The 27,772-nt window shown below is 44.9% G+C and overlaps 1 protein-coding gene across 2 annotated transcripts; it reads left to right on the top strand.

Moving 5' to 3' along the window:
• Positions 1-568: 568 nt before the first annotated feature.
• CRISPLD2 (cysteine rich secretory protein LCCL domain containing 2) lies at positions 569-26,793 on the top strand. 2 transcript variants are annotated; one of them, XM_005016536.6, is made up of 15 exons: positions 569-737; positions 4,778-5,101; positions 10,559-10,677; positions 12,391-12,523; positions 12,635-12,750; positions 14,387-14,487; positions 15,898-16,056; positions 16,805-16,865; positions 17,464-17,530; positions 18,530-18,660; positions 18,807-18,850; positions 19,301-19,373; positions 19,978-20,053; positions 24,434-24,567; positions 26,560-26,793. In XM_005016536.6, exons 2-15 carry the CDS (start codon positions 4,859-4,861, stop codon positions 26,612-26,614), a joined length of 1,512 nt encoding a protein of 503 aa, XP_005016593.1. In that variant the 5' UTR covers positions 569-737; positions 4,778-4,858; the 3' UTR covers positions 26,615-26,793. The 2 variants fall into 2 exon arrangements, with proteins under 2 accessions (XP_005016593.1, XP_038041446.1); XM_038185518.2 differs by lacking the exon at positions 569-737 and adding an exon at positions 2,525-2,662.
• Positions 26,794-27,772: the final 979 nt, after the last annotated feature.

The raw sequence follows: 27,772 nt of genomic DNA, 5'->3' as shown, positions 1-27,772 counted from the left end.
AATGCCTAGCTGTGGGACAGAGGAGTGCTGCTGCCAGCTCGGGGACCCTGCTTCTGGCACAGGACATCCCCAAGGCCACCCGTGGGCTTTTCCCATGAAGAGCTGGGAAAGGCTGATCCGGGAGACAGCTGGCCCTTGTCCCTTGCAGAAAACCCCTATTTTGGTTTTCTGCCCTAAAACTCATCGTCAGTCCTCACCGAGCCATCGCGGTCTCCCCATCGCAGCAGGGAGGATGCACCCACAGCTCTGCTTGAAAACTGCCTGCAGGGAGAGCAAAGAAAACCCTTTTTATATCCCAGTCTGCTCGCACTCCTCCGCCTCCTCCTCCTCCTTCACCCCCCCCTCCCCGCGTGTTGTGTTACAGCCTTTGGGAGGATGGTCCTAATTTTCCTAGCCCCGGTGACTCTTCAAACCGCTGAGAGATCTGAAGCGAAACCACTCAGCTCCTTGCTCCTGCCTCCTTTTCTTCCCATTTTTTTTTTTTTAACCAGGCCGATTGCCAAACAGGATGTTCCAGAGTTGTCCTCTGCCTGGAGAGCATAAATACCACTGGGGAGCTCTGCGAGACCACAGTTGGTTCTAGCTGCTGAGCTGAGACCTTGCATTCCCTGCACCTCCTTGGGCTTATTTCATCCATTTCCCCCTCCTCATTTAAATAGTTCAGCTCTATAATTTATTTTCCACAAGCAGGCTTGGAGGAGCTACAACTTCGTGGGGACTTGGAAGTGCTCGGCAAGGTGAGTGTAAGCTTTGGTCCCGGCTTCTGAAATGTGGTTTGGGTGTGTGTGTGGGGGAGAAATGGCTCTGTCAAGTGGGCACAATTTTCATAACTTCTCCAAATTGCTCCCTGCATGGTATAAAACAGCGCAGTGCCCTCTGAGCTGCACTGAGGGGTGCTTTGCAGGGTAACGCAAGGTTTATACGCATTAATCTCGAATGAATGGGAAGAGGTTGCAAGTAGAGGAGCAGATTGCCACAGATAATTAGATAGATAATAGATAATTTTTATTTGAAATAATATTTAAAAATTATCTAAGGGATGCTGTAGCAGCTTCCATGACTTGGCAACCCATAGGCATATCTAGTCTGCTCCAGGAAGCCTGTGTTTGTGCAACTCTGCTCCAAAGCCCTGTCTAGAAGGAATTTCACGATGTTGTCACATGTTGTGTCTGTTACCAGTGGGTTTTCTGTGTGGTTTTGCATAGAAACTCACCCACTTGAGTTCTGTGGGAAGGATTGTAATGACAGATCCAGATGTTTTTGCCCATGGCCTTGAAGATGCGGGATTTGTGGTGTGCTCTGTGCAGACTGTGTTATGTCCTGTGTCAAGGAACTTGTCATCCCACTTTTCTTTTGAAGCCAAGGCAATATTTTAAAGCATGAAACGTGTGGATCTCCGTTAAGTGGATGACCTGGCATGCAATGCATGGAGCACACTGTGGCTTTGTCACTGGACTGCTCTGCACAGGTTAAAAGCTGATCCTAGGCAAACTCCCTGCTGCTTTGCTATTTCAGATGCTCTGCTGGCATCCCGTGCTAACTCTTGCATTTCCCTGCAGTGTCAGCTTGCCCCAGGTATAATCCCACAGGTGTCAGGGTGTTTTGGCTGCAGGCTTTACCCATAATGAGGAGTAGAGACACATTTGTGCACTTCCCCAGGGAGGCAGCTAAAGACCAACAGCCGCTCGGTGCTAAGGGGAGGTGAGGACGTAAGGAAATGCAAGAGGCAGCGCTGCATGCCAGCCTCCGAACGCTGCCAGCCCTTCTGCTTTCTGTGACATGCAGGCACTGTCCCCGAGCTGGGGAAATAGCTTTCTGAAAATAATCTCTTCCAAAGTCCGGAGCTGCTTTTTAACTTCCTCAGCCCCTAGAGGAAGGCCTCCCCTTTGTCCCAAGCTCCGCCGTGCCTTGCAGCGTATTCGGGAGTCGCTTTCTGCCGACTCACTGGTTTCTGATTGCTCCCAGATGTTTACCTGGCACCAGCATCAGGGGCCTGATGCGTTTAAAGGGAGGCTGCGCTAATTCTTCTCTCGAACCTTTGAAAACAACAACAGAGACTTGCTCAGCTGACCATCAGCTGATAATTCTCCTTGAATAATGTCAAATCCCAACTCAAATATGCTTTCAATCTTCCCTAATGAGGAGTTTTGAGTGCAGCCCCCGAGGCTGTGCCCCAGCTCTGCAGGGCACTTGAGCTGGCTGAGCTCTAACACATGGCCCAGTGTTTTGTTGCACCTGGACATGAGGATATTAGGGGAGGCAAGCAGATGGACATCTGAAATCAATGAGGGCTTTCTGAAATGTGAGCATCTATCTGCTGCTTCCAATTAATCTCCGGGAGGGGAGCTCTTTGCTCCCTGTCCCACTCCCAGCACATCAGCCTTCCTTTGGATGCTCGGTGCTGAGCGCTCCCCACCTGGACCCAAAGCAGGCAAAAGGGGCTTGAACACCCAAAGTGAAAGAAACACTAAAATTATTTAATTTTAGAGAGGTGCAAAACACCCCTGCGCCTGCAAGGGAGATACAGGGAGGACCATCCTGGGGCATAATGCACCATCTGTTGCAGGGCTCCAGGCGCGTTGGCTTGGTCGCGGAGCTGTGAGTGGGGCAGATCCTTTGGGCTTTCCGGATGGCCCGGCTGATTTTTCAAGCTGCACTTTCTGTAAGTTCAGTGTTTGCCTTAGATGGGTGGTGGATACGGGCTCCTATTTAGCGGAGGGCACCCGGCCAAATGAAGGGGTACAACTGCAGCCTATGTTGGCCGTCTGTTTCTGCCCGCTCTACCTACAGGGCAGGCTGCAGTTAAAATTGCTCACACTAAATGGCTGCATTGTGAAGGGCCGTGGCAGCGCATCTATTTTTAAACTCATAGGGAAGTGCCTCAAAGTAGGAATTGTTGCCTGAATTTGGGTCAGACAGTCTACAAAAGCAACAGCTCATTTTGCCTCCCCTACCTCTCTTTAGTCGGGTTAGAAAGCTGGGCTCCTGCTCTGGGGGAGGCAAATGCCAGCAAAGAGGGCTGGGAAGAGGATGAGGTTACAGCAGGGTTTGTCCCCAGGCCACCAAGAGCCCTGTCTTTCACGTGTGCCCGGTGCTGGGGACATGGCACGTGTGTTCGGCTTGCTTTGCAGAGCCAGGAATGATGAGAAGCTGTTACCTAAACTTAACAAATTATATCCCTGCATTGTTCTACCGAAGCAAAGGCTTAATGCTCTGCCTGGAGGGTGACAGATAGCAGCTGGTTTTCATCCTGCCTTATTACAGTAAGAATCCCCAAACAGGGACTTGCTTTTATTGTGCAGACACCCTACACTTTTTCTGGGTTTCCTGGTGGGAATTTTGGGGGCTCCCCGCCTCTGCAAAGCACTTTTGTGCTTGCTGCTCTCCTCCACAGATGCTGTTGGTTCTGGGGAACGGGGGTTTTGGGACTTTATATTTGAGAAACTTTTCCAGCTGGAAGGTTCATCCCTGCCTTGGCCAGCTTCCGACTCATCCTGTCTCACTGTGTCCAGCCCCGTGTTGTGGGGCTGAAGCTCCTGCTCATCTGCAGCTTGTTTCCTTTGTAGGTACACTTTCAGCATCTCTTTCTAACAGCATTGTCAAAACTAAGCCCTAACCTGGTGTTAATGGCAGAGATGGGGAAGCTTTACTCCAAACTATAGCCTTAAGGAGGGAGACTTTGTGCTTGCACTGTCTGCATGGATATTTATTGCCTCTTATGGGTTGACTCCGTTCTGGTAGCTCTCGGATCCTGCCTAAAGAGGACTAGATGCTTCAGAGCCCTGCAGCAGCCCATATTCCCTTCCCTGAACAGCTCACGATCCAAATAAAGCCAGCTGAGACGCACATGGCTCACTGGACCGAGAAGTCAGGGAGGGGGGGAGAGGAAGGGAGGAATTGCTAGGAAATAGCAGGTGGAGAGGGAGCACCACGGAGCAAGAGCCTCACAGGGAGGGGACAGGGATTAAGTGCAGCCATGCAAATGACCAAAACGAGATCATCTCTGAGTGGGTCAGCCCTTGGAGCTGGTGCCCAGCGAGCGTGCCTGGGAACGCCTAATCTTCTGGCTGGGGGAGGCCGGGTGCTCCGGCTCCTCTCCTCGCCTGCCATAATTCATCTGCCTGGCTGCGCACCCACCCGCCGTAAGGCGCTGGGGCAGCGTCAGTGAGAACACCCCAGTGCGTCATTCACCAGTAGGAATTTTGATTGTTCGACGTTACGATGACATTTCACATAAACAGCTGCCTTCACGGAGTCTGGCTGCTGCTCAGCTGGATGTCTATTGGCAGAGCGGAGCCTCCGAAATAGCTCCTGCTCATGTCTGACCTCGACGATCTGGCTTGCTGGGAATTTTACTTTCCCTTTTACTCATATCCGTTCTCCACTTTAACGACCCTTTGGGGGAAAGTGGCTGCAAATGGCTCCCTCTCCCATTTTTAAGAGGCATAGGTGGGATTATTCGGAGCTGCTGGGCATTGCTGGGTGACACCTGCACCCCTGGCACCCTCGGTGCAGAAGGCACTCGTCACTGTGCCCAGCTAATTCTCACTTCCAGACCAATGCCAGTGGAGCTCCCTGGGGTAATAAGCTGAGTCCCCATCATTCGAGGTTGGTACTCAGGTCTTCCCATCCTTGCAGGGAGCAATAAAAGCTTAGGCTCTAAGAAACATTCATTTTCAAGCGAAAATCTGGGTTGTGTGGTTTCTTTGGCGGGGGTCATACTTGCCAAGAGCTTCTCTGGCACTGCTCTCACTGCCTGTTTCTTCCCCAAACCCAGATCTGTGCTGAGCCTTAGGAATCCCAGAAAGGAAACCCTACTGTTGTCTTCATCACCGCTTCTGCCAGCTGTAGAGGAGCCATGAATCTTGCCCTTCCTTGGATCCTGCCTCTTGGATGTGTACTGCTCCTGGCCACCACAGCCAAATGCTTCGTCTTGACCAACTCGAGTCACCTAGAGAGAATCTTGAGTAAATATCAGGATGGGGAAGCTCACTCCAGATCCAAGAGAGCCATTTTATTTTCAGACAGACAGGAGATATTGATGCTCCACAATAAATTAAGAGGTCAAGTGTATCCATCAGCCTCCAATATGGAACATATGGTGAGTACAGCTTCTGATACCTAGCTTAATTTTTACTTAAAAATTCCTTATGGTGCAAGAGGTGCAGCAAATTTCCTCTAAAGTAAGTTTTTCTCAAGAGGTTTCCTGGAGCAGTTTAATACCAGAATGAACGAAGCTTCAGATTATTGGACTGTTTTGGTTGGAAAGGGCCACTAACGGGTCATCTAGTCCATCCGCTGCATAGCTTCAGGACTGGTTCCATTATTCATAAACGAGCGTCTGGCCCAGCCCTGGACACATATCCAGTGATGGCAATTCCACAGCCTGCCTCAGCAGGTTCTTCCATTACCTTAATGTCATAAAAGCATCAAATTTTCCCTAGCGTTTAACCCATGTTTTCCCTGTCCCAGCTTTCATACCCTTCTGGTAGTGTTTTGGGATGACACAGTCTGCTCAGAGAAACCTCTGATGGTTGCCATCAGCTACCACCCAGCGCAGCAGATAGCACCTGCCCTTTCATTATATGCTGATCACCAGAGATTATGGCTGTGATGTTCGCAACACTGCTGGGAATCTGCTCAGCTCTTTAGACAAGCCAGGCTCAAGGAATGTGGCTCTATCTGCAGAGAAGTTCAGTCCCTGGAAATTGCTGGAAAGGCTCTGGGGAGTTCAGAGGTGGATGGGTCAATGCTGTTGGCTTTCTGCAGCTCAGGAAACTGAAATAAAAGTTTGGTCAATGTATTCCCCCACTTCAGAGGGAGAACTTAAAAGTATTGGTATGAAATATGCCTTTACCATCAACAATCCAGATGAATAGTTTTTCTTCACCTGATGCCAGAGACCCTACTTGGAGCTATTTTTGACAAGCCTTCAAAATATTGTGGGGCCAGAAAATGATGTAGGCAAATAATTTTTTTGTGCCTTTTCCCGGTGTGCAAATATAATTATGACTGAAAGTAGCCTGACTTCAACTGCGTGCTCTTGCTGACAGATTCGACGACTAATGATTTGTTAAGACCACGTTTAAAAGGGTAGAAGGAATAGTACACTGAATGTAATGCAAAATTGTTTGCCAGCTGTGCTGAAATGAATACTGCAATTGGAAAATTCTGCCTTTTCTGATTGCAGGGGAAAGGAAGAGGGAAGGGAGAGCAGAGGACAGTAAGGAAGGGCAATTGTTCTTTGGTTGCATCCTCCTAGCAGTCACGCTGCTGGTGTTGCATCCCGCTTCTGTCAGAAAGCACACGCCTTTCTAAGAACCGGTGCTTTGTATCTCTCTTTCTCAGCAGGCTCTCATTCTCCTGCAGGCAGCCTGTAGGATGCTGCCAGGGAAGAGATGATTTGATTAATTTCCAGAGAGTAAACACAAAGCATGAGAAAGCCAAATGTGTTTTGGTTGGCTCTGAGGATCTGAGAGGGCTGCAGTTGCGGAGTGTCCACTGGCCGACTGCTATTTACGCTTGCAGCGTGGTTGTGCTTTTATGTTTGTCTTTGCTCAGTGTGCTTTTCTAGTGGTTTTATGGGCGATTGAGGGCAAATGAAAGGGCCTTATATGCTGCGAAGAAAGAAGCTGAGTATAAGATGGTGCTACTTGGAAAGGCTATAATCAGTCTTTCAAGTATTCATGTTTACCCAATATTACTTGGAAATGCAGTGTGTATTCTGAACGTGAATTTCACTTTAATCCTTTGTTCTGCATAGGACATTTCTCATTTGGACTTGCTTAAGAGGATGGTCTGTCTTCAGTACTGTACATAAACTTTTCCCTTCTCCTTTGGTGCCAGTGGGGAGCGTCACAGGCGACGTGTGGCACTAATTTGTGGATAAGGAGGTAGAACATGTGTTCTTGGCCACCAGCCTCCAAACCCTGCCTAGTGAACGTCCCAGCTCCATATCTGATGTACTTAAGTGATCTGGAGCGGCAGAGGCAGCTAATATATACCAGGAAAAAAGAGACATTTATCTACTACAGCATGAACTTTAGTCAGTAAAGGCTATTAATAAGAAAGCAATAGCACAGTGAGTACCATGACTTATCTGGAGATCAAAAGAACTGCTGAGTATGCATAGAGGATAAAGGTAAAGTGGAGTGAAGAAGTGAAGAAAGGAACAGTTCTGCTGCTGGGTTTGTGTAATTAATTGAAAGCTCGCACGTATATTGACAATTAATGGAAAATGAATTGTAGACTCTGACATAGACCAGGCACGAGCAGTGTTTATCTTCCTGATGAAGTTGCTCAAATACAGAATCACCTTAACCCTCTAGCAGCTTTATGAGCGGCACTTTCATTGTGCATATAGAGCATATAACAGCAGTCATAGCAGTGGGTAAGAGCCAAGACCAAAACAAACTCCTTATTAATGAGCCCAGAGTAAAAAGAATATAACAATTCCTCAGGCATCTTGACCTTTTAAGATGGCTTAGTCAGATGGCTTTCAGCAGTGACGAAAGGCAGAAATCCTTCCTCTTGTGGAAGCTCAAAGACAGATGGATAAAACAAAACTGTTCTCAGTAAGGATTGTGGGAAGGAAAATAGTTTGTTTTCATGTAAAAGGTATCCATCCTTCCTTTGAACTGTAGGGCGGTGACTTTTCTTGTTGGGATGGGATAGTATTTCTGTGTGGATTAGCAAAGCACTTCCAGCTTCTGCCAGCTGTTGTCAGTCCTGGACTCTCATGCCATTTGTAAGAGTAAACTGCCAGCGCTGCGAGAAGTCTTAGCTGGGGAGAAAGATGAGAGAGGTGAATTAAGATAGCATACTTGTAGTTTGTAAACCTACAAGCTAGTTAGGCTGACTATATAACTCCTTATGGGATATGTCCTTACTAAATCTGAACCCTACAATATGCATTGTAAGATACATGTGCAATGCTTGTATTTTTCATGTCCAGAGTGTACTGTATTTTGAAAAGCCACTCCAGATTTGCAGGAATAAGAAAGAGGGTCCATGTACTAACTTACTTCGATTCCTATATACCCAAAGGCTTGAGAATTTCGTCCTATGGACTAGACGGGTGTTTTCAAAACAAGGTAGCTGCCTGTCGTTACAGTGGTCTGATAACAGAAAACATCAATGTGAAGGCGGGAAATCTGAATACAAACTTAGCCTAGTGCTTGGAATACTTTCATGCCATGTGCTTGTTGTCCTCCAAACAGTGAGAAGCAGCTTTGCCAGATTGTTAGAGTGGATTTAAGAAACTGAGCATAGGCAAACAATGCCCCTCTGGCTTCAGTAGTCTTCCTAGGTACTGCTTTGAATATTGGCATAAAGAATTCTTGCAAGTGTAGCTGGGAAAGTCTGAAATCTCTCTTTTTCTTTTTTCTTTTTTTTTTTTTTGATATGTTTATTGCTCTGAAATTATTCCAGGCTCCCGACCGCATTCATGTCTGAGGAGAAATAGGCAAATAACTGCTCTAATTTAAATGGGACGGCTTTGTAATCCGATGCCTGCAGAAACGAGCTTCTCTACTCATCAAGCACAAAACCATGCAAAGATGTAGCTCATTCCCAATTGCCTGTTGAGTGTCTTTTGTCCGAGTTCATTTATTTTATCCATAGGCATCAAAGGAAGATGTAACACACATGTTCACATCAATTTCCATTTAATGGCCTATTGCTCATAACGTCTCTGCATTAAATTAGGAGATTTGGAACGTCTCTGCCTTTCGGGCTGCAAGGAATAATGCTCTGCTAGAAAGTCAGAAGTAGGAGCAGTGTCTTGGGAGAGTTTCTGTGGCTTATGTGTTGGATGGGAAGGCGGGCTGTGGCTGGTCACTGCCTGCTGCAGAAAGTGGGAGACCACAAAAAGCTGTGTGTCTAGGCACAACCGCAATAGTCTGCTCCAAACAGAGGTCTGGAAATGTGTACGTGGTGGGTCAGATACCACGCACCTTCGAGGTGTTGGAGGGCTGAGGTGGAAAATGGTTTAATTCCCTCTGTCAGAGCTGTGCCCTCAAGGGGGTTTGCAGAGTGACGTGAACTTGCTCAGCCACTGCTCAGTTCAAAGCCAAGCTGGAGAGCTCAGAGCACCCCTGGGATGTTGCTGGCTGTGCTGTGTAATGATAAGCTGTTCTCAGAGCTCTGGGCTGTAAGCTCGGTTCAATCAGTTCACTTTTCCCTTACAAAGATACTGTGGACGCACCAGGTTCTGAGAGACATGCTGTTTTCCTGTCCTTTTAACCAGGGACGTGCAGTCCCTCCCCATCCCAGCTGTAACTGCCCAAGACTCTGTTCAGATGGTTGCTCAGAATGAACAATTTTTGGGTTTCAAATGTCTGGGAGCCCAAATGCCTCCCAGGTGGGCTCTGACAGGTCCTTTGGTGTGTCTGAGATCAGAAATCACTTTTCTTACAGAGAAGTTAGGACTGAGGAAGTTCAGCTGGTTATGATGTCCAAAGACATCTCTCTCTGGAATGTGAATGGGATGGAAACATGTTGCAAGGCCTCACTTTGGTTTTATTTGAAGAGATGTGCAATAATATTTTCATCCCAGTGAATTCTGCTTAGGACTGTTTTGAACAGACCAGTTATCACACAATGAATTCAGGGCATTATCTACTGGATCTAACAAGTCTGGCCTTTGAAACAAATATACTTCTGGGCAGTGAAGCCAATGAAGGCTGTTTTCCTATTTTCTGCTGTATAGTATTTGAGCTCTCATTTGGCTTGTAACTGAGTGGTATTCAGTGAGGTCTGATGTCTTTCCCTCAGTGGCAGTGTTAATTTGTCACTTCTAACCTGATGCCTGTTTTAATGAGAGCTTAACATCTCTGGGGCTTGGCTACCTCTGGGAGTTTGACTGAATCCATTGGTGCACACAGCGGTTATTCAGGAAGGAGAAGGGGAGGAAGGAGTAAGAGCCTCAGACCCACACTGGCACAGCAGCTACATAATCCATCCCTTGCTTGGGGGACTGGTTCAAAAAACTTCAGCTGTGCTCATAGTGGAGGGCAGGTGCACATCCACAGCTGGAGTCCCAGCTGATGGGAAAGCCAGGGAACGTCCTGGTATTAAGGACAATGGATGGAAAATTGTATGTTGGGGCACTTACTGCATATTATGTATTAAAGACCTCAAATATAGGTGTCATGAATAAGCATTGGGATCTCAGATTTTTTGATTATTACTTTTTGTTGACTGATTAGAAAAACACCTGTCAAGAATGTCTTACTGTATTTTAGGGTGGAGAGTCCAGGTGTGTTCTTGAGGTCTTGCCAGGTCTGTTTTCTCTTGACCTATCCAGACCTTCTCTTAAGAAGCATGGCATCAAGGACAGAAAGTGCCTTGCATTTCCATGGCAGGGACGTTTTGAGAAGCTTGCTCTTAGGTCACAGCACATCATTAAAATGCGCCAACCTCAGAAGGACAGATCAAACCCCAGGAGTGAGCTGTAATGTAGTCTCTTTTTCTACTAATTGCTGTTGATTGGCTCTCTTGATCTAACAAACTGAGGAGAAACTGATCTGTTCTTTTTTCTTCCCCCCATCTGCTGCAGACCTGGGATGAAGAGCTGGAAAGATCAGCCCACTCTTGGGCTCAGAAGTGCGAGTGGGAGCATGGGCCGAGTGACCTCATCCGGTCAATTGGACAGAACCTGGCGGTTCACTGGGGCAGGTAAGAACTGGGAAGCTCCTCACTAATTGCAAAGGGCAATTTACGGGCCCTCCCAGCCAGTGTGAAAAGTCTGCCTTGCTCCTGATGTAATTCTTTAGGTTTACTCTTACTGTATTTCTCATAAATATTTACTCAACTCCTAATTTCTCTTTACTGAAACCACTCTGCAATTTTATTTTTTTTTCATTTTCCTGTGGAAGATTTTTAACTGAGAGTTGTTAATCCAGCTAGGAGAGATGAAGTTAATGCTTCCAAATGGATTTGCCTCTCCATCTGATGGTGAAATTTGTTTATTGTCATGCCCCTGTAATCAAGCCTGTTGTAGGCTAAGACTGCTTTATAAAGCCAATATTTTGCATGTGCTCAGCTACCTTAATGGGACAAAATGCTGTTATGCTTGTAAATCAGGTAGAACTTGGTTGAAAGCAATGGAAATTTGCTTGTGTGAAATTGGCCTGATATAGAAATTGGGCCCGTTTTTGTTGGCAGAAATTAAATAATGATTGGAAAGTTGAGTGGTTAATCCATTGGAAACAGTCAAAAGATCAGGCTGTTCTTGGCTCCCCTACAAGCGCTCAAGATGGCCATGGGTTATTGATGGAGGTAGATCCAATCTTGTTCCCATTGCAATCACTGAGAGGAAAAAGAAATCAGATTTATCTCAGTTTTTTCAGGAACGGGCCATAACTTGATTGCCTCAATTTCCTCTTCTCTGAAATAGGACTCGGAAAGTATTCACTTAATGACATCAGGAGATTAATGTTTTTAAAATACTTCTAATGAATGATTTTTAATGAAGAGTTGGCTGAAAGAACAAACTACAGTTGGTAATGATGTCATTTGTATTTCTGACTGCCTGCTTCATGTGAGCTGTTGAAAGCAATAAAAAGTAGTGGGTTTGAAGCGCTCTTCTGTTTTTATATAGAGTTTGCAGAGTGCTGTTTGCTCACTGTGTACACAACGTGCAAAATGCAAATGAATTCCTCCAGATAATTTTAACACCATTCACGTTCCCCCAAATGGCACAAGTAGCTCAGTGCTGCAAGGTCTCGTGCACAGTTTGCACAAAGTACATGCAGCGTGTGTCTGGGGAGTTGCTGCAATGACAGCAGGGTAGGCGTGCAGAGATCCAAGTGCTCTGCATTAACCTTTGGTGTGATGTGAGTGTGAAAAGCTCACTCGCTTTCAAAGGTCTTACAGTAGGATCTCCTAATGGACTTCCAGATTTAGCAAATTGCCTGGTGGTAAAATAGGTACATGATGGCTTTTGGTTTAAGTTGGTTGGCAAACCTTAACTTCTGTTTACTTTCAAAATACAACCTTCTGCCAAACTAGACGTTTTTTGTAGTTGGGTGGAAAAGCCAGGAGGACATTTCAGGTCAGCAACATTTGAAGAACATGTTAAACCTATAAATAATACAGAAAGTCAGACTGGGGTGTGAATTTTGGGGAAGAAATTACCTTTAACATTTTCAGTGAGATTTTTTTCCCTGATTTTCAAATCATGATATTGGTGGTTTTGTTTTCTTAAGCAATGCCTTCTCAATGAGTGGAACTTGCCTTAATAAATTTTTATATAAAATTAGCAGTCACGTTTAAAAAAAAAAAAAAAATTGACTTTGCAATGCAATATGCTGGGACGCTACAGGTGCTGTTTGAAAACTTGTAATAGAGGTTGGTGATTTAAGCTCTGCCTGGCCTTTGCTCCTTCAGGTATCGCTCTCCAGCTTTCCATGTCCAGTCTTGGTATGATGAAGTTAAGGACTACACGTACCCATATCCTCACGAGTGCAACCCATGGTGCCCGGATAAATGCACTGGCTCCATGTGCACGCATTACACCCAGGTAAGAGATGGATTTGTATTTATCCTCTCTGCAGCCCCTCCATGTCCCATTGTCACTGCATTGTGCCCACAGCTTTTTTTTTTTTTTTTCAATTTGTGTATTGCCTTGCAGATAGTCTGGGCCACAACAAACAGGATCGGCTGTGCTGTGAACGTCTGCAAGAGGATGAATGTCTGGGGAGAGATCTGGGAGAATGCTGTCTACCTGGTCTGCAACTACTCGCCCAAGTAAGACGGATGGGCTGGGTTCCCTCCAGCTCTCCTAAAACCCTGCACTGGCAGGTTGCTTAACTAGCCCAGGATCTGGGGAAGAGATTTCAGGCAGTCTAGACTGGTGGTTGTGGCTTTAAATTTTCTCTTTAGACTGCAGCACAGGGCTGGTTCAAGACTTCTGAGCATTGCCTGGAAAACTGAATGAGGGGCTGGGGCCAGGCAGGAGCTTTGATGTTGCTGCCATGGGAAGGAGGAGCAGGAGATGGCAAGGACGGAGCTGGAGAGCACTGCCAAGCGAGGCTTGCTCTCTTTGCAGCTGGGAGAGGACAGGGCTGGTGATTAACGCTGCTGGCCTCCTTTCCAGCAGTAGCCTCTGTACCCCAGCCCTACTGCTGGCACAGGAGAAGTAGGCTTGCTTACGATTAAAACAGCAAATGAGTGAAATAGGGTAATCTCTACATGCAAATAGAATGGCTTGGAGAACATCTGTTTATAGGGCAGAATAGCATTAAGAAAAAAGGTGTGTGGGTACAAAGCTGGCAGCCAAACCCAGAGCTTTGCAAGGAGTTTGTAGCACGATCTGGGCAGCAGCATCCTGTGGGTGTGTTGTGTAAGCCCCTGTCCCTACATAAGTTACTGAGCATGTGAAGTTTGGTGGGATTTAATAACCTGCTCCATGCACAGGATTGTGCCATCCCCATGGAGTGCCCCTCGCGGGCTGGGCTCCTCTGTGCATCATCCTTTCAGCACTGCTGGATGGAAAAATACTCTATTTCAGCCGTTTCTGCTTAATCTCTTTTCTCTGGCATTTGTGTGCATTGTCCTCATCTAGCCTCATAGGTGGAGACAGCTGAAAGAGCAATAACCAAAGAGTTCAGAGTCATGGACTGAACTCCAGCTCCTTGACCCTTCTCAGCCCCTAACAGTTGCAATAGAGGCACTGGAAATATGCGGAAATAATAGGGGCAAGATGGGTTTTTTGCTTCTGGGTAGTTTCTCAAGAAACTGTGGTAACCCATTGATTTACTCCTGTGTACTAAATCACAGTATTTGAAGTAGAGTTTAATATAAAGATGATACTGCACACAATTCATTAAGTAAACCCTTAAAATCATCATCTTGGAGGTGAAATGAGAAGGAACATTTTTCTCATGAGGCTTTCCTGGTCTAGCTGGTTAGTCTTTGCTTAGTTGCTCTGGACTGGGGTGAAGTTTCTGCAGTTTCAGAGGCAAAATTGCTGGCAGGGCTGGGTGAGGGGGAAGCACAAAGTGCTGCTCCGATTCCCAGATGATCTGGAATTGGGCAGGGGGAGGCATGGATTTCTGCAGTTTGCTGTTTGGAAATGGTTCCAGATGGAAAACAGAGCAGCTTTTAAATGGCAAGAGCCGTGCTCCTGCCTAGCCTGTGCAGCTGCATGGGGGGGTTGCAGAAAATGCTGGGAGAACGGTGGCTTTGATGCACAAGAAAGCTGAAGTCAAGTGTGGGATGGAAAGAGATGAGACAGACTGTCTTTTCCACATTTTCCTTTGCAAGTAGAGCAGAAACACTTGTTTTTCCCACACCCATAGTGCTGGTGGCTGAAAGATTTGGGGCCAGGGCTTGGATGGGTATTTGGTTGTCTGACGGGCATACGTTTCTCCCATCCTTGCAGAGGCAACTGGATCGGTGAGGCCCCGTACAAGACCGGCCGCCCCTGCTCCGAGTGCCCCCCCAGCTACGGAGGAGGCTGCCAGAACAACCTCTGCTACAAAGGTGTGTGGGGTTTGGGGACGGGATGCTTTGCTCCCAGCACCCTCCTGCCTGGGGGAGAAGCTGGAGCCAGCTTTCACCTGGAAACTTTTAATTGGAAGCAGTCACAGCTTTCAATTACCCACCCTTACTATTTAGACATCTCAGCGTAATGGTAAATCACCGGCTGTGGCTGACACAAAAAGGCTCTGAGCTGTTTAGAGTTCCCAGCTCGGATTCAGCGTGAAAATGTGAGCGAGAGCTGGGATGGAGGGAAGTGGCTCGGCGTTTGCGTGGGTTTGGCTGGGGACCTGGGGCGGGATTTCGGTGGCTGGCCCTGTCCTCGCAGGGTTTGTTTGGGAAGGGAATGTTCTCCAGTGCTTACCGGAGGCGATGTGGGTGGGCAGAGCTTGGCTGCCCACCCAGCTCCTTCAGGGGCCAGGGACGCAGTGCTTCCCTCTCCATTTTTTTTTTTCCTCCCCACCTTGGTTTTCATGGCTGCCAAATGAACACAGCGATTCGTGTCTCTTGGAGGAGAGGAGGAGCTCTCTTGGAATAGTTTGATGGACAGAAAGTGAAAAATATTTTTATTGCTGTGAAATGTCCAATGAAGCAGCGCTGCTCCCTTAGCATGCAGGATTTTCTCGGGTCATGCATCAAGAGCCTTTTTTTTCTTTCTTTTTTTTTAATCCCTTCCCATGTGTTTTCCTTCATGAAGAACTGGGATTTCAGAAACAGGCAAGCTCCCTGGAGGCTTGCCCAGAGCAGAAGCTTCTGTTGCTGCATTTATCACTTTTTGCCTGGGGTTGGGAGGAGCCCTTGGGGAGCAGGTGGGAGCTGGAGAGCTCCCTTTCTCCCTGCTGTTTTTCCTCAAAGCCCCTGCAGAGCCACCATCCATCGCCCCCCCCTCCCTATTGCTGAGGATGAAAGCAGGGTCAGGTTTTGTGGAGGGCAAGCTGAGCAGAATTAATTTTGCTGGCATCGTGTCCCAAATCCCTCTGCCTGGCTGCACCACTAGCTTGTTCTGCAGGAGCAGGGGGGCACTGTGGGAGCTTTACCAGAGGACCAGCTGAAGCCGTGCTGATGGGGGGCGGTTTGAAGAGCAGAAAAGTGTTAGCCACCTTCCCAAATGCCCTCTTTTTGCAAGGTGTTCAGCACTCTTGTTCATTAATTAGTCTAGATCATTGCAAACCTTTATTGCGAGATGCTATAAATTCCGCTTCATGCGGAGCTCACTGGGGAAGCACATCTCCTCTGCTGGTGCTGTACCTGCCCTGGCAATGGTCCTGTGCTGCATTTAACTTCTGTTTTTAGGTTTCTCACTATTTAAAAGCAGATCCTTGTCAAACCAAATCTTCTCCTTCCAAAAAGGAACCTGACTTCCTTGTTGTTGTGAACACTCTGCAATTATTTTTAATCTTCCTTTCTAACAAGATTACCGTTACGAGGACACCTTCATCACTGAGACAGACGAGACTAACGAAGTGGAGACTCCACAAATTTCAGAGCAGAAACCCGTGTGGTTCCACCCTCCGGAGAAGAAGCCCAGCAAACCTGTCAAGCCCAAGAAAACCTCCCCAGAGACCTATATGAGTAAGGCAGCCTCTTTCTTTTTTTTTTTTTTTTTTTTTTTTTTCTACCAAAAACAGGGAGCAAAGCTTTCAAAAGCCCCTTATGCCTTCTGCATATCAATCTGCAATACCTGTCTGTTCTTTAAAGTCTGCCCGTTAAGACTTCTTAAGAAAGTACCAATGAACTGAAGGCCCCCAGGTCAGTAAACAATTTAGGAAATATTGGTTTGGTTTCCCATTCAAAAGTCCCTAAATTCAGCAGTTACCCTCTTTGCATTTTTTCTGGGGATTTTGATTGGTTTCCTTTTTATGTCTTGCTTGGGAAGCTTTCTGAAGTTGTTTGTGGAGTTGGTAGTACTTCCTCGGTTGTTTTCTAATCGCTGTTAATTAAAAGAGAGTTATTCTGAAAACAAGGTGAGGCAAGCAAATGCATCCTTTTCAAGTTTATCTACTAACATCTTGCAAGTCTGTAATTAAATGGAGAATTAGAGCTCTGGCTGCAGACCTCGGGCTGTAAATCAAAGCCTTTGGCTGTCAAATGTTTCTTCCCTGTTAATATTCCCAAAGACACCTGTCTTGGGCGAACAGTTCAAGAGGCAACAGCTCCAGGCTGCTCAGTCTGCAATAAGATTTTATCTTACTGCACTAAAGACCTCCAGGAAAGATGTACAGTGGCTGCCCCTTGCTGCAGCCCAAGAGCAGGCAGTGGCTGTCTCTTTTGTCTTACGGCATAGCTTTATTTTCATTTTTTTTTTTCTTTTTTCTTCCAGCACAAGTCATTACCTGTGAGACCAAGATGAGAGACAAATGCAGAGGCTCAACATGCAACAGGTAATGTTTTATTGATACCTCTTGGATCAGTGCAGGGAAAAGTGGTCTCAAAACTGGCAGGTTTTTGCAAACAAGGTGTAGTCTATACTATATATATTTTTGCAACTGTCTAGGCAGGTCTCTTTGCAAAAAGCCTTCATTTCTCTCAGTTCGAAGCCTTCAGCAAAGCCTAGCAATAAGGTGACTCAGTTTTCTTATGCAGCTATCATGACCCACAGTTCCAGGTGTCTAGAATCATTTAATAAATCTTGGCAGAGTCACTTTTGAGCCTTTCGTGTGCATTCCACCACTGTCCAAGCCAGACCAATAATTCATAGCTTGTCCCCTCCCAGGCATTCAAGAACTTCTGGTTAAGGCTTCTGCAAAGAACGGGACAGTTTATCACTTGGAGAAAAAACAAATCCACAGAATCTAAATATTGGTTGGGTTTTTAAGGAGGGTGGAGAAACTGTCTTAAAAAGTAGCTATTTTGCAATCTTGTTTTTAAATTGGAAGAGTTACGTGAAATGAATGGAATGACTATTAAATGAAATAGAGTCAAAGTCTGTTTTTCTTGAATTGTTTTTTCGCCACTCTCAAAGATATATATCTTTACTAGGTATTTGTGCCCAGCTGGCTGCTTGTACAGTAAGGGAAAGATCTTTGGAACATTTTATTATGAGAGTGTAAGTACCTTTTAATAGCTCATAGATGCAATTTGTGGGGAGTTAGTGGTAATAACAGAAATGGGAAATGCCAACAATTCTAGTGTAATTTGGCTTTCCATATTCTCCAGTTGTGGTGCTGTAAACGGGTGCTAATAAAGATTATCTGTATTTTCCTCATCTTAGTGATGAAAAAAGAAGCAGTATGGAAAGGCAAAAGGACTCCAGACTTGATTTTGTCATAAATGCCCTTAATGCGCAATAAAACCCATGGAAAGTGAGGGATAAGGATCAATAGACAGCTCTTACAAAGTGTTCCTCTTTAGTGTGGGCAACTGTCATGCAGAACAGAAACTTCATACTACAAACACTGTAAAAATGTTGTAACTAAATATTTTGGGAAGATTTGTTGGATCTTGAACTAGCACAATAGTTTACAAATAAGGCATGGCACTGTTTCCCCATCAAAACTCCTGTTGGAGTGAAGGAAGGTTGAAGATGAAAGGGTACTTCTGTAAAGTGTGCTTGCTTTCCCATTTGCTCCTTATGTGTGACTACATCGTCCACGATACATCTTTGCCCTGCAACCTCTGTGACTGCAGACAGCCTCCTCCTCCAAGTGGTTTCAGCAGAAATATTTTGGGTTTGAATATTCTGTTGAGAACTGGAAATATTTCATACTGGTTGTTAACTTCCAAAGCTGCTTTTTATTTTTATCTTTTTTTTTTTTTTTTTTTTTTTTTCCCTAAGCTGTATCTAAGTGTATGGTTTTGATACTTAAAAAAAAATAAAATAAATGTCATTCAACCAAGCAGTGCTTAAAATAATAGTAATAATAGCAAAAGAGTAAGGTTATGTTGGGAGAGGAAGAGTTAGATTCCAAAGGGGTGTATTCAGTTTATTTTCCATTTGGCACTTTGGTGGTGGTTCATTTCTTCATTGCTTTTTTGCCCAGCAGTTGCTCAGTGCTGTTCTGTGAATGATAGTTATTTCACATACTGTTTGTTGTGCTCTTCCCAGTCATCAAGTATATGTCGCGCTGCAATTCATTACGGCATCCTGGACAATAAAGGAGGGCTGGTGGATATCACGAGGAAGGGGAGGACACCGGCTTTTGTGAAGTCTACCAGGAATGGTGTGGAGTCTTTCAGGTACTACCTCTGTGAAAAAAATGTTCATATTTGCTTTAAATATATGCAGATGTTCAGTCATCTTTTTTTACTCATACACAGACATAGTGATTCAAGTAATTTTAGTATGCTTATTTTTTTAATACATATTTTTTCTTGTTTTGCAGGAAAAGTAAACCTTCAAATGCATTCATGGTTTCCAAAGTCACAAGTAAGTTTTAAGTTTGTGAAGTTGAGAAGAAACCATATTTACTACAGTTTTATGAGATGGTTGAAAATACCACTCCATGCAGTGCTCTTTTTAATTTTATGTGATCATGTCCAATGGCTCCGTACCATGGGTCTGGAAACTACATAGCTACATGACTGTAACAAAAATACCCTGTTTTGTGGGTCGGCTGCTTTTCTCTTCTGAAAGCTTTGACCTTTTGAAAACCACCTTGTAGTAAGGCAGCAGGACTTCTGTGGGAGAGCTGCTCAGCCCTGGGTGCATGCTCCTGGTAAAGGAGTGAGTGACTTTAATCCTGGTGCCCTCACCTGGGTGTGGGTCTCCCCAGGGTTGCTGCATGCCTGTGACTAGTGTTTTCTACAGCTGCTAGGCTATTGGGTCTAGTAATTTCCTTCTCTGTGTTTATTTCCTTCTCTGTGTTTATTTCCGCAGCACAGACACTGGATTGCTACACCACAGTAGCTGAGCTGTGCAAGTTCAAGAAACCTGCGACCCATTGCCCAAGGTAACTGCGTGCCTCGAGCAAATTTGTGCTCAGCTTAAATCTGCACTGCTTGGGGCAGGGACAGGTGAACAGAGGAGGAGGGATGGTGAGAGCCCCAAATCTGAGAGCTTTTGGGTACGGTGTACTTCCTCCTGCCACTGTGTTTTGCCCTAAAGTGTGTTTTCAGCACGAGCAGGCACATGGGCAGTGTGGTGGAAAACATGATGAGCTTTTGGGCTGCTACAGTAATACAGAAGTCAGGCTACGCGATCGTGTTTCAGTGAGCCCACGCCTGGAGTGATGAAAGCTGCCTTGTGCAGGTGTCAGTCACAGTAGAGGACAGGGGCACAAATTCATGCAAATCATAATGTGCACAGCGTTCTGCAAAAATATAAGCACTCCCCTCTGAAAAACTCATAAAAGACTAATCCCTCTTTTACTGGTCTAAACCCTTGTGTTTCCAGTTCTGTAGTAACTACAAAAAGTCATCTGAGGGGAACAAATAATTAGATTCACTGTTGCCACCTGCAGACCAGATGCAGGCACTTGAAATCTCCGAAGAATGCAGCTTGCTTTCCTGTTGAGCCTTGGTATAGAGAATAAATCTGAATAAATTGTTTTCTAGGATTTATTGTCCAGCCCACTGTAAAGATGAGCCATCGTACTGGGCACCGGTGTTTGGCACAAACATCTATGCAGATGTGAGTATGCTCCTTTCCCTGATGACCCCGTGTAACACAATGTATTGCAGAGCGGGGTTTACTCTGTGATTTAGGAAGGGATTAAAACTCCCCATGACCGCTGCAGCGTGGGGTTGAGGTAGATGGGGATGAAGGAATAAGTGGCACCAACAAAGCGCAGCAGTGGTGGACAATGGGCTGGGGTCGATGGGCTTGGGGAGCCCCTCCAGTTTCTGGTGCTGAGTTCTTCTGGACTTTGGGGTGATGGACACGAAACAGCAGTAATGCTTGCTTGCGTTGGTAAAGCACTGCCTTGGTTTGTAGACCTACAGATGAACACCAAAGGGCTTATATTATATACGCTGCATATACAACCACACTGTTTTTGGCACAAGGAGTCTGTCTTCTCCCTCCCCTCTCCTCTTTCTGGGAGCTGAACAGTGTTTTTGAGCAATTGGGACACAGCATGGAGCAGTGGAAAGAAAACATGCGAGTTGGTTTTATCGGTTTGTTTTTCTAAACTCTGCTCGTGGGGATGAGCAGAGACTTGATGCTAAAACTAGGCAGAGAGTCATTTTCTTGAAATCTCTTAATATTAGGCCTCTGAAAACTGGGTTTCAACATTTTTCCATTTGTGGGTGCCTCTTTTTTTCCTGTCAGAAATTGTCTTCGGAAATGCCAGCTCTCCCAGGCTGGTGTCTAGCCTGTAGGAACATGCTTTGGGGCTGATCGTGGGTCCCAGTGAGTGCCTGCATCCCCAGCTCAGGGTCCACATGGAGCGTTGCAGACTCCTGAGAAAAACACCCTGGCAAAATCATACAACAGTTTAGGGAAAGCCATTGAGAGAAATGATTTTTAAGTTATTATTTTTTATTTTACTTGGGATCATTATTTAATATTTATCTATTTTTAAATAGAGACATAAGCAAGTTAGCCTAGACAAGCTCATATGCAAATCCATCACACAGCTGTTGCCCTGTGGTATCTGCCTCTGTGCGTGCTCTGACCTGCAGGAAATGGGAAATAGTTTTCTTTTACTGAAGACAAAACTAGCTTGGATTACTCCTGAATGGGGTCTACAATTACAAGGTTTTAGGTGAGGACCAGCATCTTGGGCTGGCATTGCTTCCCTATTTGTACTGACGCAAAAGGATTAGTGTCCTTTAATGAAGGACAAGCTCCATTTCCTACCGTCCCCTCTGGTTATTGTGTTTCATAAACTGGGGTATGGACCATGATTTGGGAGAGAAAAAAAAAAAAAAAAGGAAAATGTTTTTGGCCACCTCTTAGAAGGCTTGGTTAACCTTTTTCTGGGCTGCTGTGCTAATAGTGTGCTGCAGGTCTAATAGGAAAAACACTTTGGATTTTAGCAGAATGAGTAGTTGGTAGCAAAAAAAGATTAAAAGAATCCAGCAGGGGAAAAAAGGAGTTTGAGGAGGATGTGAAACATGTTGCAAAGGGTAGGTATTGATGGTGATAAATGCTCAGGCTGGAAAGTTGACCATAGAAACAGGCATGATATGCAGGGAGAATTTGAGCAATGTCCTTTTCTGCTGGGCACGGACTGTGCGGGATGCCCTCTGGGAGAGGATGCTGTGAATTAACCCAAGCCTGTGGCTGAGAAATAATTAAAGCAGAAAATGAGCTGGATGAGACAAGTGCGAGTCTTCTGGGAGGTTTGCACGGCTACACATCTGGAGTGTAGGACCTTCATGGCCCTGGGGGAATTGTGTCCCAACCGTGTCTTCTTAAATAAGTGATCTAAAAGAAAATGGCTTCTTAGCAAACTTGCTGAAGCACTGATTTGCTAAATGCTCTGACAGTTTAGGAGTCCATAGTCCAAGAAGTGGTGACAAAAATGCTTGGCTGGTCTAGGGAAGTGTGTTTAGAAGAGGTGAGGTCTAGGTGGACTGAGATGTCCAAGAAGCTGGGGTACTGGGGAGCAGGGGCAGAATGACAAGGCACAGCAGTCAGAAACACAAAGGGTTTGTGGAACAGGGATATAGAGGAGCCTTGAAATCTGGGGTAAATGAAAAAAATGCACTCAAATATGCCACAGGAGAAGTTCATGCCCAAATCCCAGGTCTGTCCACTGAATGGCATCCTCCCAGGGCTGAAATTAGCGGCGACAAGCAAGCTGCTAGGGAACAGAAAATCTTGCTCATGTTCCCATGTTGTGGCTTTATGGGTCTGTAGGAATCTCTGGATTATAATCATCAGTAATGTCACTGAAGATGGTGGGAGTGTCCCTGGAATGCACAGAGGTACCATCAGTAGGGGGACACTCAGAGTTACTTCTCTGGGGTCAATTACTTTTGACCTCGCATGGTCAACCTCATGCTAAGGTTTCTGAATTGGAAAAATGAGAGAAAAAAATGTCTCTGAACACTTGACTGTGCTGAGGAGGTAGCTCAGCTCTTGTTGATGTGAACAGAGACAGATCTGGGGAATGCTGGAACTGTGTGAACACCTAGGGATCTTTATTGAGGCTGTACAAAAGCTTTTATGTTTTGCAAGATGCTGTCACTTGCCTGGCTCTTAGTGTGCAACACTGCAAGGGAAACACTTCCTCATCCCTGCTTAGGAGCCTGACGGAGCTGGGAGAGGAAATGGCTCTCTACTCTTGAGATAAGGTCCTTTATCCACAACTGTGCTGCAATTAGTTGGAGGAAGACAGATCACTTAATGAAGGAGACCTTTATCATCAGAGTAATCCAAGCTGGGTAGCTCAGCCCTCATGAGATAGGAACTCAATGATTAAACCAGTCACGCTAATGAAGAAATTATGGGTGATTAAATTCATAGTCACGGATCATTGCTAATGGCCAACTATAAAAAAGTGCTGTCATCTTATTGGGGTATGCCTCAGAGTCCACTTCATCAGAAAATGCTCTCAGAGCATCCCAAGAGACCTGTGTGGTGCTGAGGCAGACGTGAAGGGGCTACGCCATGGAAAGCCATTGCGTGGTCTGGGCAGCTGCTCTACTTCAGAGTTCAAGAGGAATGGCCTTGATTCTTGAAATGTCTCATCCTCCAAAAGCTCTGTGAGCAATTCATCAAAGCAAAGCTTGGACTGTGATAGAAGAAGGCAGTGATCCAACGGAGTGATAGGGGGAGGATTTGGGTAAGGCAATAAAAAGCCTTCTGGTCAAAGCTTTCAGTAAGCAGCAGAACAGCAAGTCCTGGAAAAAGCAGGAATGCCTTGAGAAGAACATCGTTTAGGATGTCTCCCAGTGGAGAGTGTTGCAAATTGATTCAGGACAGTTTAATTTTATGAGCCAATTTTAGATTTACAGATTTCCCACTGCATAGTAGGGCAAATTCACAGCGTATCTTCCAAACAGAGCGTTCCCTTGCCCTTATATAGAAGCAAAATACCAAATTGACTCTCAAAAACCCAGGGAGCTGCCAAGAGATAGTCGATCCAAAGTGATAAATATATAGGGGACAAGGCAAACCTGCCATATATGGCTGTGAGAAGGAAACAGCACGATCTGTATTGTACGTACATGATGGGAATGTTTGCCCTTGGCACTGGTTTTGTAGTAGTTTGGGTTTTAGCCATCAGGGAGTTTATGGGGCTGGGATTTTCACCTGCTGCAGTTCCCTGCGCAAAACTGATTTGTTTGTTGTTGTTCCAGCTTGCTGTATGTAAATCCTTTAGAGGGTTGATGGCCAAGTTTATACTACACTTAAGCCTCCTCTGCTTTTGCTCTGTTTCCTGGATGCTTTGCGAGCTTAGTCATCATTTGTCAGTGTTTTGTGTTCCTCTGGCTCTTCTGACTCTGCACATCAAGGAGAACAGGGTAACAGTGATGCGCAATGGAGAAGCTTTAGTTTTTTTTTTTCAGAAGCGTTAATCTCTCTCCGTACTCAGTGTAGTCTTACAGGGTAATGGGATATCCAACTGCCCCAAAGCTACGCCCCTCTGGGGGTGCAGTCCTCCTTTTTTTTTTTTTTTTTTTTTTTTTTTTTTTTTTCTAGACAGGAGCATGTGAACTCTCCCAGATAGCTGGTGGCCATTTAGCTTAATTCAGGACAAGCATTCTGCTTTGCAAGCAGCTGGGAGAATAAGCTTTGGCATGGTGGCTGGTCACTAGCAAAGAGTTTGCACCACCACGGTTTCTCTGTTTAGTGGACCAGCTGCTTGTCTGTCGTGGCAGCACTGGGTCTTACAGCTATTTCACCTCTGCATTTGATACCTGGGTTTATCACATCCCCAGATTTGGTCCATGATCATCCCCAGTCTGCCCATAAGAATGACAGAATTGTTTCATAGCTCTTTGACTCCACTTGCTTTTATTCTCTGTTGATTTTTTTTCTTGATTCTGGTGGAGAAGGTAAATCTCCAGATGTAAAATAGAGATGTGTTGTAAGTCAAAATAACTCAATATTTTTCAGAGCTCCAGTATCTGCAAAAGCGCCGTGCACGCAGGAGTCATTTCAGATGAAGAAGGTGGCTTTGTAGATGTGATGCCTGTAGAAAAGAAGAAAATTTATGTTGGCTCCTTAAAGAATGGAGTCCAGTCTGAGAGGTGGGATATTTTGCTTTGTACTTTCCTCTTATTCTTGATTTTAAGTTCAGTTGTGTGTCAAAGTCAGCAGATATCAGCTAGAAAGGTTGGTGAGTTGGAAATATGACTTAACAGTGTCACTGTGAATTTGAAGATGCAAACAAATAGAGCGTGTTGTCCTGCTCTTACCTTCCACAAGTCAGTAGCTGCTTTCAGACCAGTGTGAAAGGTATGAAATACCATTAAGATATTTTTTTAAAGGGACGAATCCATATTAAAACATTTTGCTGTATACGTATATCATTAAAAATCCACTGTTGTAATTAGTACAGCAATGATTATTGGATAATCTTTTGGAATTAAATTTTAATGAAGAAGAAAGTTCCCAAACTTGCTTGTCTGAAAGATAAATATGGGTATTTCTTCAGCTTTCAGTCTGGTTTGAGGTTTAATGAGATTTCCATTGAATTTTGGTGTGTGGGATGTGTTTGTACTCATTAATTAAATTTCTCTATTCTTATTGAAAGACATGAGCAAATTAACCTTTAGAGAGAAGATCAAACAGTTTTTTAAGATGGGTTTTCCACCCTTGTACTTCTGCATGGCTTCTTTTGGTCTAACCTTGCTGGTTTCTGTGAACAATTGCAAATCAGTGTTTCCAAAACCTTCCACCTGCACACGATCACAGTGACCGAGTTGCAGCTCATTCAGTCCTTTCTAATTTGCTACTTCTGGTTCAGTTTGTGATGTATTTTCTCACACATCGGTGTGACGGTACTGAGTTCTCAAACTTATATTTGAAAAAATAGCATTAATCACTATTGTGGTGGGTTTTGGTTATTACTGACATGTCTGTCTGCTCTGTGAGGTTCCTTTGTTATAATAAGAAATCCAACTGAGTTTGATATTTATATTCTAACAATGACTATTCCAAAACACTGCTTCAGAGGAAAATAATAATTAAAACAAACAAACAAACAAAAACAGGAAAGCTAAGACATTAAATATGAGATTCTTTGGTACAGATTTACCAGAATCAGCTTTTTGTACCTGTGTGATCTGTAATTTGGCAGATTTACTTTGATTTTGGATTAATATCACAGAATCTCCTGCTCATACCAGTTTTCTTCTACCTCTGTCTTCCTTTAATTTATCTTTTATACTGACAGAGAACGTTTTGCTTGCATGACAAACTCTAGCCAAGCTAAGAATAAACTCTCCCACTGGCAGTGACATGTAATATGAGCACCAGGTGCTGATCTAGGAGGTGAGGGAAACCAAAGACGTTATAGCAGCAGGGATGAGTATGAAGGTTTGGAAAGTGTTATTTACACTCAGCAAGAAGGAGCATCTCTGTGCTGTGAGATGGTGGAGTAGCTTTTCAAAAATCAAGGTGAAAACCTTATCCTTTAGGACACTGGAAACAACCTTTGATAAAGATACATGTACAAACAGGACTGGGAACAGGGCTCTTGCCCTGTGCTCAGTCAGAGCTGTTGGGAGCACCTCTGCAGGTGGAAAATGGATATACCTATAGATTGTCACTTAACGTGTGCTGATCTGTCTGCTCCCATTGCCAGCACCTGGAGATGGGCCAGATGGGCCCTGGGAGCCTGCCAGCCTATTTGACAACTGGTTTTAGGGAAACATGTTCTCTTTATGCACAAATCTCTGTAAAAGGGAGCACAGTGTTCCCCAGACAAATGCTAGAGTTGTAAAAGGGGCTTTTATTTCTTATTTCCCTGTTCCGTCTGTTGACATTAGGACATAGATTTGGATCATAAGCATGAAAAAAAAAGTGAACTCATGAATTTCTGCCTCTTCTCTTTCATCCTTTGTCTTTCTCCTGTCCTGCAGCTGCTCCTGGTGGGGCTACATCAGCACAGACCCAGCATGCTGAATTGGTGCATCCCAAAGAAATTTGGAGCTTCCTGTAGTTCTTTTGCACCATGAGTCCTGCAGTGCCTACATCTGGTTGATTGCATTTTCTTTTTATTTTTTTTTTTTCTCCAGGTTGATTAATCCTTCAGATGGAAATGCTTTCCGAATTTTTGCTGTGAAGCAGTAAATTCCCAAGGAAGGTGCAAGTTTCTTTGGGAGAGCGCTCCGCTGATCTCCAGAGACAGGAAGGCTCCTCTGATGGCATCAGCTCTGAACATACCCTCCTTGCCAATCTCTTTCAGGGAATTAGAAAAGAAAAGAAAAAAAGAAAAGGAAAAAAAAGACCAAAAAAAAAAAAAAAGACAACAGGTTCTGACTCAGCTGTTTGCATCTCATCGCACCTGTTCAGCGTTGTATCTTTTTGTTTTGTGTTTTTGTTTCTCTAGGGGCATTCAGCAATGATAAACCATTCTAACTTTCAATTTACAAGAGAGGTGTGCTGCACAGAACTGTGGTGGCTTAATGTACAGCAGCTGTAGGGATCTCGGCGTGGCTCTGGATGGCTTTTTTGGGATGTGAAGCATCTTCTCCGATGGATGTGGTGATATACAGACTCAGAACTGAGTGACAGTCCAGATGCTGGGCCCTTTGATATAAGAAACTTTTAAAAGACGCATCGTTTGGGGAGAGTTTGGGCTGTGATACGGTGTGCTTGTGCATGTTTGATTTGTGTGCTAAAGAAGAGAATATTTGGTATTTTTGAAACATGCTGAGATGCATCAGCGCTGCTGTGTTAGACTGCTGGGGCATTGCACTAGGCTAAGTTGTACTGTGGGGGAGAGGATGTTTCTGCCGACTGGATATCGAGGATTTCTGGGGACTGGAGTAGGGCTCGAGATGGTGGCAGAGACCCACGCTGCAGAAAATGAAGCCACCAGATCATCAAAACAGCAGGTTTAGTGTTTGCTGGTCAAACATTCACAGGTACTTTGCAAGTCTCATAACCCATGAGAAGTCAACGAACTGGGGCTCCTGTGCTGGCACATCTCATTCTATATTACATGCCATTTAAAATAAATCTTCAGTTAAATGCAGCGTATTGTTTTATACAGCAGTGCTGGTTGTTTTATCTGTAGTAGTTAAGTAGTGATAAAGTTAATCTTATTTTTGCTAGGAATCGTTGCATCCATAGGAAGCATGTTCACTTTACCTTCATGAAGATCTTTGTTGTGTGCGCAGTTCTGATACTTAAAAAGATACAGCATAAATTGGGATAGATTTTTTTTCCCCATTGTTTTTTTTTGACAGCAATCCCAACTTTTAGTGTAAATGCTGTACCCTTGAG

Source organism: Anas platyrhynchos, chromosome 12, assembly GCF_047663525.1.
Source record: "Anas platyrhynchos isolate ZD024472 breed Pekin duck chromosome 12, IASCAAS_PekinDuck_T2T, whole genome shotgun sequence".
In the NCBI taxonomy this organism is placed as follows: Eukaryota; Metazoa; Chordata; class Aves; order Anseriformes; family Anatidae; genus Anas; species Anas platyrhynchos.
The sequence above is the reverse complement of the archived record's forward strand: the minus strand, read 5'-3'. Positions and strand labels throughout refer to the sequence as shown.

What these genes read in the sequence shown, in the direction of transcription:
- CRISPLD2 (XM_005016536.6), top strand. Translation starts at nt 4,859, where the DNA reads ATGAATCTTGCCCTTCCTTGGATCCTGCCTCTTGGATGTGTACTGCTC. An exon ending in CCTCCAATATGGAACATATG is followed by an intron (nt 5,102 to 10,558) that starts GTGAGTACAGCT and finishes CATCTGCTGCAG; the next exon opens with ACCTGGGATGAAGAGCTGGA. An exon ending in CTGGCGGTTCACTGGGGCAG is followed by an intron (nt 10,678 to 12,390) that starts GTAAGAACTGGG and finishes TTGCTCCTTCAG; the next exon opens with GTATCGCTCTCCAGCTTTCC.